The sequence below is a fragment of the Rhincodon typus genome, chromosome 34 (genome assembly GCF_021869965.1).
Source record: "Rhincodon typus isolate 14 chromosome 34, sRhiTyp1.1, whole genome shotgun sequence".
NCBI classification, from domain to species: Eukaryota; Metazoa; Chordata; class Chondrichthyes; order Orectolobiformes; family Rhincodontidae; genus Rhincodon; species Rhincodon typus.
In genome coordinates this window covers 18,536,481-18,548,902 of record NC_063365.1, presented here as the reverse complement: position 1 = coordinate 18,548,902, position 12,422 = coordinate 18,536,481, and the positions used below count along the sequence as shown (strand labels likewise).

General features: G+C 46.3%; 1 protein-coding gene across 1 annotated transcript in view; it reads right to left on the bottom strand.

Annotated features, from left to right (window-relative positions):
- The window catches only part of ndst2a (N-deacetylase/N-sulfotransferase (heparan glucosaminyl) 2a), a 450,479-nt gene that overhangs the window by 83,756 nt on the left and 354,301 nt on the right, over positions 1–12,422 (bottom strand). Inside the window, exon 5 of the mRNA XM_048616195.1 lies at positions 10,635–12,037. Coding sequence (XP_048472152.1) covers positions 10,635–11,627 — 993 coding nt within the window. The 5' untranslated portion in view covers positions 11,628–12,037. The remainder of the gene's footprint in view (positions 1–10,634; positions 12,038–12,422) is intronic.

Below are 12,422 nucleotides of genomic sequence, written 5' to 3'. Positions count from 1 at the left end.
GAGCGAGGAGGGAGGGAGAGCGAGCGAGGAGGGAGGGAGAGCGAGCGAGGAGGGAGGGAGAGACCGAGCACGAGAATGGGGGGCAAGAGAGAGAGCGGGGAGAGGGAGAGAGAGAGAGCGAGGAGTGGGGGAGAGACAGAGCGAGGAGGGGGCGAGAGAGGGAGGGAGCGAGAGAGAGAGGAAGAGGGAGAGAGAGGAAGAGGGAGAGGGAGGAGAAGGGAGAGGGAGGGGAAGGGAGGGGGAGAGAGAGACAGAGAGAGCGACAGAGGGAGAGGGAGGAGGAGGGAGGGAGAGGACAGGGGTGGGGGAGAGGGAGAGAGAGAGAGAGGAGAGGGAGAGGGAGTGGGGTGGAGAGAAAGAGGGAGAGATGGAGAGAGAGAGAGAGCAAGAGAGAGAGAACGAGAGCGCAAGAGCATGAGAGAGAGAGAGAGAGCGAGATAGAGTGAGGGAGAGCGAGAGCAAGTGAGAGAAAGTGGGGGAGAGAGGGAAGGACAGCTGGTCAAATGTAACCTAGTCCCTTCCAAATAGGAACAAGGTACGAGAACAGGTTCAGGGTTTCGCTCAAGAGTGAAGTGGAACAGAGAGCAATACTGTGTTTACAATAAATCTCACATCGATGCTAATCTTTCCTCCACCTTCTCTAACAAGGCAACATCCACATAACTTACTGTAAACAGCATTCCAACAAAATCCCAGGCAACCCGCACAGACAAAGTCAAAAAAAATCAGTTGCTGCCATTCATTCTTGCTGAGTGCTGTTCCAGTCTTGGATAAAAGGACAGTTGGTTTTACTCAACTGAACATACCACAAAGAACTGACAGCTAATCTCCAAGCTATCAACAACATAGGTTCAGGCAGGATCCTGTCAGTTTTGGATTTGAAAATGTGTATTATTTTGGCTCTGTCATGGATCACAGCTATAATGGATGATTTGGGACAAATGCTTAGAATCCCTACAGTGAGGAAGCAGGGCATTTTCCTCAACAAGTCCACACCAACCCATCCCACTACCCCATCCCTGTAACCCTGCATTTCCCACAACTAATGCACCCACCTACACATTCCTGACACTATGGGCAATTTAGCATGGCCAATTTACCTAACCTGCACGTCTTTGGATGCAGGACAGTCATAGAATCCTGACAGTGTGGAAACAGGCCATTCGGCCCAACAAGTCCACACCAACCCTTGGAGCATCCCACCCAGACCCATCCCCACACCCCTATAACCCACCTAATCTACACACCCCTGAACACTGCGAGCAATTTAGCACGGCCAATCCACCTAACCTGCAAATCTTTGGACTGTGGGAGGAAACCGGAGCACCCAGAGGAAACCCACGCAGACACGGGGAGAATGTGCAAACTCCACACAGACAGTCCCCTGAGGGTGGAATCGAACCCAGGTCCCTGGCGCTGTGAGGCAGCAGTGCTAATCACTGAGCCACTGTGCCAACGTGACATTGTTATCAAATCCAAGGGATCTCGTGGCGCAGGGGTCATGACCCGGTCTGGAATGCACTGCCTGGGAGTGTGGTAGAGGCAGGAAACCTGACTATCTTTATAAAGTACATGAGTGAGCGCTCAAAACATCATAAGAGTTACAGCTGTGAGCCAAGAGCTGGAAATTGGGATTAGTGTAGATCAAGTCAAGGAGTCTCACTCCACCCATTGGCCGATTGAATCTGCGCTGACCTATGACCTCTGGTCCAGCTTCAAGTCCCTTTTCAGGGAGGGTTGACTTAACACGTCCAAATAGGATGATTAAAAATAAAATATTAAAGCTGGTGTTACAGCCAGATCCATAAATTCTATCAAGATGATGCAGGTCACTGTTCCGGACCACAGGAAATGAGCAGGAGGGAGTTAAAGTTTGGTTCAGACTCAGTGTTCAAGTGGGCTATTCCTGTCCTCATCTGACATTTTTTTTTAAGAATTAGAATTCGGTTTTATTGTCACATGTACTCGAGTACAACAGCACAGCGAAAAGTTTACAATGTCACCATCCCCAGCGCCATCTTGGGTACAAAGTTACCTAGATACAAAACCTTTCTATAAAGTAGAAGAATAAAGAAACAAAGTTAAAAGTTGAACACTGCAGTCCTTCTTCGTATTAAGACGAAAAATAAAGAAACAAAAGTTGAACAAAAACTGAAAGAACTGCGGTTGCTGTTAATCAGGAACAAAAACAGAAGTTGCTGGAAAAGCTCAGCAGGTCTGACAGCATCTGTGAAGAAAAAAATCAGAGTTAACGTTTTGGGTTCAGTGACCCTTCCTTAGAACTGAGTTTGAGGGAGGGTCACCAGACCCAAAGGAGCTTTGAGTTCTGAGGAAGGGTCACTGGACCTGAAACATTAACTCTGATCTTTTCTTCACAGATGCTGCCATACCTGCTGTGCGTTTCCAGCAACGTCTGTTAAAAGTTGAACAGTCTGTCTTAAGTGCTTAGCCATGCTCGGCTTGCACTCCCTACAAGGGCTCGATCTCCTCTGCTTGTGCTCACTCTCCAGGAGGCCACAGGCTGCCTGCTCTCGCAGATACCAGGGACCTCCCTCACTGCCATGCTGGACTCCATCTCTGACTGTCAAAGTCGGCTTTGCAAGAGTGTACACCACCCCTCTGTAAATTCTTGGTGTTAAGTGGCACAGTGGCTCAGTGGTTAGCACTGCTGCCTCACAGTGCCAGGAACCCGGGTTCGATTCCAGCCTCGGGCGACTGTCCGTGTCTCCCCAGGTCTGCGTGGGTTTCCTCTGGATGCTCCAGTTTCCTCCCACAGTCCAAAGATGTGCAGAGTAGGTGGATTGGCCATGCTAAATTGTCCATAGTGCCCAGGGATGTTTAGGTTAGATGGGTTAGACATGGGAAATCAGGGGTGAGAAAATGGGTCTGGGTGGGATGCTCTTCAGAGGGGCAGCGTGGACTTGTTGGGCCGAATGGCCTGTTTCCACACTGTAGGGATTCTATGATTCTATGCTGTCTCCGTCATCATAATATCCTCAGGGAAAGAAACGCCATGCCTTACACATTCATCTGCAAAATGTCAGAGCTCGGGTTCTCCAGGGTTTATATTTGTACAATTTCTTCCACAGTGTAAGGATGTCAGAAAATGGTTTACTGCCAATCAAGTGCATTTGAATAGCCATCCTTGCTGTATTGTAGGAGACACGCTGAACAATTGGCACAACGAGCTCCCATAGGCAGTAAATAGAGCTTGTGGATTTCTTGAGGAGGAATCGTTGGCATTGCAACAAAAATGAAAGTCAGTGCTAAAGCTGACCAATTGCACTGTATGTTTTTTTTATTATTGTGTGGGATCAGGGCCTAAATAACAGGGCGTCTGGGGCTCTACAGCATCTGTAGTGTGTGGGGTGGGGGTTGTCTATGGCCTGGGGGTTAAATGGAGAGGCCCAATGGACTATGTAAACTGACAGAGGATTATGCCAATAGGGTTAGACAAAGGTTAGGTGGAGACTCATTTGAACTAAGTTGCATATTTCATGGCAATCAATATTAATCCCATGTTGACTCCATTTGTGCCTAAATAGTTCCATAAAAGGATATTTCATCTACATGTCGGTTACTCCAAGGAACTGGAGATGGCTCAGAAATGATTTGAGCTTTGTGGTTCTGATTCCTGCTTTCACTATCATAGCCATTTGTCAATGCAGTCGAATGATATACCTTCATGAATCATGGATGGGAAGCATTTCTTAGCTCCTGTTTGACCAACCTTGTGAGAACAGAGATCATTTAGAACACCAAGTCAAGTCCACTGTCACAGCAGAGCTCCCGATAGAATGCCCATTGTTTTGGTGCTGTCTGAACACAGTGCAAGCACAAGCATTTCACATCCAACTCAAACAGATAAAAGGAAAACTGAAGCTTCACATTCAAAAATTTCAAAAAATCACAAATCCCACTAATTCTTTATTAAATCAAATGCATAAATCCTCCCAGCCTAACTTCAGTTACATAGAATGCAGTATCCCACTGCTACAAACAGAGTTCCAACTCCCTACCATGCATGGCGGTGGCTCAGTGGTTAGCACTGCTGCCTCACAGCACCAGGAACCCGGGTTTGATTCCACCCTCAGGTGACTGTCTGTGTGGAGTTTGCACCTTCTCCCTGTGTCTGCGTGAGTTTCCTCCGGGTGCTCCGGTTTCCTCCCACACTCCAAAGATAAGCAGGTTCTGTCAATTGGCCATGCTAAATTGCCCGTAGTGTTCAGGGACGTGCAGGCTAGGTGGGTTGGCCAATGAGGATGCAGGGTTACAGGGATGGGATGGGTCTGGGTGGCTGGTGTCAACTCAAACAGGCCGAATGGCCCGCTTCCACACTAATTCTATGCAAAGTTTAATGCAAATGCATGGTGGCTTACCAGAAATGACAACACTTTTACATAGCAGAAATAGGCCATTCTGCCCATCTGGCCAATGTTTATGCTCCACCCCACCTCTTTTCCTCCCACCTAACAGCAATGCCTTTCTCCCTCACATGCATCTCAAGGCTCCCCTTAAATGCATCTGCAATATTCTCAAACTCTCTCCCTTACGGAGTGCTCATCAATCTCATCGGGTGAGAGGGAGGATAAATGTGAGCACAGGCAAAATGGGCCAAATGGCTTGTGTCTTGTGCTGTAAATTGTAGATAGATTCTAACCAACCTGTTTGACAATGTTATTACACAACTCTGGAGCAGGCAGGGCCTCCCGCTTCAGAGGTAGGGACATTACTCATGTACAAGAGCCCTCTATAAATTGTGTGCAGTCCTTTGAACAGCTGAGTTACTCCTGGTTTTCTTAAATTCAGGGGTAAGCAGCGTCTGGAGTCCAGCAGCATCAGTACAAAGCCAAGTGAACACCTCATCCAGTTACGAGTGTGATCATAGAATCCCTACAGTGGGGAAACAGACCATTCGGCCCAACAAGTCCACACTGCCCCTTCGAAGAGGAGCATCCTGCCCAGACCCATTCCCCTAATTTCCCATGTCTAACCCACCTAACTTAAACATCCCTAGGCACTATGGGCAATTTAGCATGGCCAATCCACCTACCCTGCACATCTTTGGACAGTGGGAGGAAACGGGAGCACCTGGAGGAAATGCACGCAGACACGGGGAGAATGTGCAAACTCCACACAGACAGTTGCCCAAGGCTGGAATCGAACCCGGGTCCCTAGTGCTGTGAGGCAGCGGTGCTAACCACTGAGCCACCATGCCGCCCCAAATGTGAAGGTTAAATGTGAACAAAGTCAGTGAAGAGAGGATAACTGCTCAAAATCAACTGAACAGATAGAAAGAAAAATGAGAGAACAAAACAAAATTGCTGGAAAAGCTCAGCAGGTCTGGCAGCATCTGTGAAGGGGAAAACAGAGTTAACGTTTCGGGTCCGGTGACTCTTCCTCAGAACTTTGTTCCTGATTTGCAGCATCCGCAGTTCTTTTGGTTTTTAAGAAAAATGAGTGGGTTAGGTCAAAGAGTTGAATTCAGGAATCAAAGGGTTCCTAGAGACAGAGAGAGACAGACAGACACACCTTGGAAAGGAAGACCCTAAAATGAACAAAATGACTGCAGATTCTAGCAGATGTGAAACTCAACGAGAAAGCAGTGGAAGCACTCAGCAGGTCTGGCAGCATTTGTGGAGACAGAAACAGAGTTAACGTTTCGAGTCCATTATGACTATCTACGTGACAGGAACCACACAACAGCTTAATCGCAGCAACAACTGAAGGAGGAGGAACTGATGGTAAAAACAGAAGAGGAAGAAGGAATAATCAGCTGGGTGGGTCGCAGGGGGACACGGGCTGAGAGAGGCTTGAGAAAAAGGCAAGGAAACTACAAAACAATGCAACCTACTTAGGCCTGCAAAGGGAACCAGTAACAACCCAGTGATTATTTTGTGTGTGCACGTGTGCACGCGTACATGTGCGTGTGTGCTTATGTGAGCATGTGTGTACATGCAGGAGTATGCATGTGTATTTGTGTGTATACGTGTGCATGTATACCTGTGCGTATACATGTGCGTGTAGTTGGGGTGGGGGGAGGAGTGGGAATACAATTTTACTCAATTAGCAAAAGTCTGCGAAAGTGGCATACAAATGGTCAGCACATTTGCAGTTGCTGCTAATGTAAATACAGGATTCATTCAAGTGTTTGTCGTTTCATTTCTCACAGAGGGAAAGAGCAATTAAACCTCACACAACAAACTTCCACAGTCTTTTTCTTCACTCATTTAAGCCACATTAGCAATAATGTGCAAAGACAGAAATCCAAGCACAGGCGACAACTACACAGAGAATGTCCTCCGAGCTTTCGTCATGCTTAATTATTGTTGTCAAACCCTCTTACTGCAATTCTGCACCAGATCAACCCTGCAGACTTCTCACAGCTACAAGGGGCTCAGGCTGCTGGTCAACTAGGTGTTGGGACAACTCAGCTATGATAAATCTCATCGACATTTCTTCCTAAAGCAGCCTCTTTCTTTCTCTGAGTCCCACATCCAAACATCTCCATCAGACCGACAATATTGGGTCAAAGAAAGTGGCGAGTAAGCCAGAGACAAGAGCACGAGTGGGTCATTTGGCCCCTTGAGCTTACTTCGCATTTACAGCCACAAGGTATAGCTGAGGCCAACAGACAGATTTCAGTGTAAACTGCAGTGTATGAAGCAACCTATAGTGCGGCATGGCCACGCTCGCGCACACACACGCACACACACACGTACACACGTACACGTACACACACACACACGTACACACGTACACACACACACACATACACGTACACACGTACACACACACACACATACACGTACAACTATATATCTCTACATGATGCTGACTGCCTGTCTCAGAGTCCCAACCTCACCCGTTCCTCTTGGTGATGCTGACTGCTCGTCTTGGGGTGCTCACTTTGTCCGTTCCTCTATGTGAAACTGACTGCCTGACGGCCCAACCCTCATCCTCTATTCAATCAAATCCTACTCCATTGCCCTGAAAGCATCCCATCTCCAACATTATGCTAACCCCGTGTTAAGGCTTCCTCGCTATTTAAATCAAAATTGGGATTTTAGAAAGACCATTCCAGCTGCTCTGTTAGTTAGGGTTGGCAGCATGCCAGCAATATCTAGGATTCACCGGGAAGGGAAGCTCCTGATCACTGCAAACATCAGTGTAATTGTTAGCAGTATCTCCGCTCTTAAAAAATTTATTAAACACTTTTGTTAAATTAGTTTAATAAAGAGGAGACGACAGCATTGCATAGAAAGAAGAGAACGTTAGGTGAACGAAACCTCTGTCGAAAGGGAGCAATCAGAAAAGACAGAAGTAAAAGAAACTTTAAAAGAAGTGAAGAGAAATGAAGACAGACCAACAAACAGAGAAGTAGCAGAGAAGGCAGCAGCTGCTGCAAACAATTAAGATTTGATGGAATGTCCCTCTACACCAGCTTTTCACTTCCACTTTCCATTTTCCAAGAAATTACATCGCCTCCATTTGTAGTTTCAAAATGAGGTTGCAAAAGGTTCCCAGCCAAACCTGTGCTTCCAGTATGTTCTTATCATTTGCTGGGCAACATTTCATATCCATCCCTGATTGCCCACAGGGATGTTAGGAGTCAACCACATTGCTGTAGGTCAGACCAGGTAGGAATGGCAGATTTCCTTCCCTAAAAAACTTTAGAAAGGTCTTTTCATGCGGTTACACAGTCACCAATAGGTCAGCTTCACATTCCAGCTTGTTTTTTTATTGACTTTGCCATCAGCATCCATTCTGCAGAGCACAATGTTGACAATAATTTTAAATGAGTTATACATTAAAGAATTCTCTGGGAAGCCTGCCTGAGGACGGGTTACACTGGGACAATGCCTGGTATTTATATTCGTAGTTCCAAGTCATTATTTTTTAAAATCAATTCTAAACAGGAACTTTGTGTCAAACAATGCTTTTCAATAGAAGTAGGAACTTCCCAATATCCATTTGCTACTGCACCCTAATCTAATTGTTTCAAATAATTGCCTTTTAAACACAAACGAGTTTTTGTAAACTGGCCTTGGGGATTGGGGGTGATGAAGATTGAGGAGGACACAGCAATACACATATAAAATGAGAAGTGCTATTGGGAAGAGCAGGGTAATGGTACTAATTGAATGGCTCATGGAAGTGACAACAGAGACAGATGGGCCAAATGCCCTCCCTTCTGTGCTGTACGATTCTAAGATTGAAAGCCACATCTGCTCCTCTGAAAAATATATCTTCTTCAGTGAGAAATACTTCACTGGCTGCTTTTATGTTCGACAAAGATGGGATGTTGAAAAAAAAATTCCATGACAAATGAGAATTGCTTCCATTTTAGACAAACGTGTGAGATAAAAGTGTCAGCTACTAGTGTGTACTCAGTATTTTGAACTGTGTCAGCCTGTCCACACTTCAGAAAATGCCACTCATATTGAGGGCCGTCATGGCCACTGTCTCAAAGATGTTGTAAATTTTGCATCACAGCTCTCTATAGAGATGACACTACTTCCTATGTGTGTAACAGATTTCATTCCCAAAGTTTTAAAAGGCCTGTTCCATGATGCAATCCTGGCTCCCAGCTCTTGTCACAGCTTTGCTTACTTTTCTGGAACCTTGGCCAAACAAACACAGTGGGGAACTATAGTAAGCAGGCTCATATACATCAAACTCAGAACAAGTCCACAACTGAGGAGTGACTGAAGGTTCTCAGGATCCATCACCTCCTACTGTTTCTTCCAACTGGAATGCATGAACCCAAGATCAAACATTTAAAAATGATGGCTGCGGATAGTCTAAGTTGCAGATGGCTCTACTAACCTACCCATGACAAATAATTTGCTAAAAGCCAATCTCGTTAACCTTTCCATTCTCTGTAGCAGTTCTGGCCTTTCCTCGATTATTAAGGGGTTAATATTCTTCAGGTCTATAGAGGGTACCAAGGAGTCTGAGGAGAACGTTGGCAGGTGACAAGCCGAACGTTATTACAAGCTAACTGCCGTGATATCAATTCCCTTCAATTTTTGACCGTGACATTATGATAAGAAAAGCTATGTAATTGGAAGTCTTCCATATTAAGTCTAATGATTGCAAGAAGTGTTCATTTGGTGTGAGTCTGCCTCCTGCACCATTGCAATTCAAAGTATATCTGCATCCATCAACTTAAATGCAACACAAGTTCCTAAACAAAGCATGTTAGAATCATAGAATCCCTACACAGTGTAGAAAGAGGCCATTTGGTGTGTCAAGTTCACACCAATCCTCTGAAGAACATCCCACTCAGACCCAGTCCCTCCACTCTATCCCTGTACTCCTACATTTCCCAGGGACAAACCATGTAGCCTGCACATCCCTGAACATTATGGGACAATTTAGCATGGCCAATCCACCCTACCCTGCACATCTTTGGACTGTGGGAGGAAACTGGAGCATCTGGAGGAAACCCATGCGGACACTGGGAGAATGTGCCAACTCCACATAGACAGTCGCCTGAGGCTAGAATTGAACCTGGGTCACTGGTGCTGTGAGGCAGCAGTGCTAACCAATGAGCCACCATGCCACCCCCCAAAAGGAAGATAATACAGTCACTCCATGTGCAGTGCTCTTGCAAAGAATCTCATTTCAAAACACTTATTTAAAATGATCACATAACAATATGATGGGTTTTTAATGCTCAGAGTTTCATTTTCAATACTTAAGCTGAATCTAAAATGTGTTCAATGCATAATTCCATATTCCCGAAAACAAGCAATAGTTTGGAAATTCCTGCAAACCACATCGAGAATGGGTCTGCTAGCCTGACTGGCATTGTTCTTTGACCAATACCATGAGACCGAGAGTACAAATTCTACTTCAGCAGACCAAGAAGGTGAAACAAGCATTGCCGATAAAAACGTTGCACTTTCTTGGAGATTTTCTCCTTATGCTTGTCAGTTCAATTCAGAAGAAATACTGAAACAACATTTACACTGAATGAGAGGAGATTGCTGATTGGATGACAAGTGAACTCCAATTTGAAGAGCCACTGCCATGGAAAATGCACCAGTTAATGACAATTGGCAGTTAACAGCCAGACTTTGTTTAAATTATAAACCGGGCAAGTTGACTCTGAACAGGGCATTACACTGAGCAATGAACTAACGAATGACTGTCACTTGTTTTGTTGAATTGAAAATGATACACTTTGTGGACATTCTTTTCGTTAGCAAAGAACAAGCCCCTTAATACATGCAGCTTCCAGTATTTGTAAGTGCACCACAAAATGTGTTTTTCTCAGCATTGGTCAAGCCCTGTGCTCCCAAACGACAACTTGAAATCAGTTTTAACTATTAAAGGTAGTTGGCAAAAGATTCAGAAAATCAGAGGAGAATGCTTTTTTTTAAAAACACAGCAAATTGTTGTGATCTGGAGTACATTGCATGAAAATAAGCTGGAAGCAAATCCAACAACAACATTTGGAAACAGGATTGGACAAATATTTGAAGAAGAAAGTTATAGGTACGACAATGAGGAGAAGACAATTTTGAAAGCTCATTCGCAAAACCAGCACAGGAATGGGAGCTGAATGGCCTCCTCCTGTGTTACCTTGCTCCTCGATCGCGTGAAGAGACAGCACAGTTGCTTACCTCGACATCCGCAACTTTCATTCTGGTCCCTTCCTTCCCCACAAAGATGTCGTCAATGTCCACGAGGAGGTAACGGTCCAGGGGCAAGCATAGGCGCTTGCCTGTAAGGTAGGCAATCGCATCCACGAAAATCAGCTTGTGGAGCCAGAAGTTGAGGTTGTTCCCAAAGAAGACTCTCTGGATGCCATCGTGCAACCCGAGGTCCTGGACCACGGTTGCGTGCAGTGCTTTGTGCGTGCTCAGGTGGGGGATAAACTCTGCCGACTTAGTGCTGGCCAAGAGAACTGGCTCGTAGGTGCTGTGATTGGACTGGAAGACCGTCCAGTCATCTCCGGGTAACGGCCCCTGCTCCACCTCATTGGCCCGCGTCACATAAAGCAGCGGGGCGTTGGGGTTGATGTGATAGTCCTTTAGGCCGAGGTTGGAGTGCAGGTACAGAGGGAAACCCTTGAGCTGAGCGCTAAGCAAGCTGTTCTCGTTGGCTTTGAAGAAGCCAATGATTCCGACGCTGTACTCTATACAGTATTTATCCAGCAGCTCCCTGTTCCAGGCATCCAGGTTCACATACTTGAGTACATTTTCATAAACAATGAGGGCATAGCGACCCCGATCTTTGTCCGTTAAGGTTGGCACATCCCCTTTCCCAGGGGCTATTTCTATCCTATATTTGAAGCGGCTAGACTCCAAAATAGCCACTATTTCTTGACCTAGTTGGGAATAAATACTTTCAGCGAAAACTAGGACCACAGGGTCGGTCCTTGATGTGTCAACTGCAGGCACAAATCGCCTGAGAGACTGTGATGGCAGCGATGTCCTGTGTTGGTTGTTGCAGTCACTAATTGGGAGCGGCAGAGCCTCCTTAATCTTTGGGCTGTTTGTCACGTAGTAGGCCAAGAAGCACATAGAGATCAGACTGAACGCAATCAGCAACAAGATCAACCGATGCAGCTCCAGCTGACGGCAATTCCGTACAAACTTCCAAACGCTAACCATCGTGAGCGCTGGCCAGCTCGAGGCTTGGAGATGGGGGGCAGCGAGTCTGAGAGAGGTCCACACAACAGCAGCAATAGGTCGCAGCAGCAAGCAGTAATCCACTCCTCATTAACTGCCATTTATCCTATGTGACCATGGCAGAACAATCCCATCGCTCTCCAGCTGGCTCTCGTCCTCACTCCTTACCGAACCCCCACACTGCTTCCAAACCACCACCACACCCCCCCCCCCCCCCCCCGCCCCCCCACTTTCAGGCTTCGACCGGCACTGGCCTGGGGCTCACACACCCGCGGGGGCATCTGACATCCTGGCAAAACCGAAGGCGGTGCCCTGCCCGAAAAGATGACCACTCAAGTTCCTCGCCAGCCGAGAGCATCAGACGATTTCCCCCGGGGTTACGCCGCAGAAACCTGCAACACACAAACAAACACGCACAAATGAACAGATTGATGACTTAGCGTTACGGCTAGGGTTAGCATTAGGGCTTGGGTTAGTGTTAGGGTTAGTGTTAGCATTAGGGTTAGTGTTAGGATTAGGTTTAGGTTTAGGATTAGGATTAGGATCATGGTTAGCGTCAGGGTTAGCACGAGGGATAGGGTTAGGATTAGGATTACGGTCAGGGTTAGGGTTAGGGTTAGCATTAGGGTTAGCTTTAGGGATAGGATTAGGGTTAGTAGTAGGATTAGGTTTCGTGTTACATTTAGGATTAGGGTTCGGTTCAGGATTAGGATCAGGTTTAGGTTCAGGATTAGGATCAGGGTTAGGGCCAGCGTTAGGATCAGGGTTAGGGCCAGC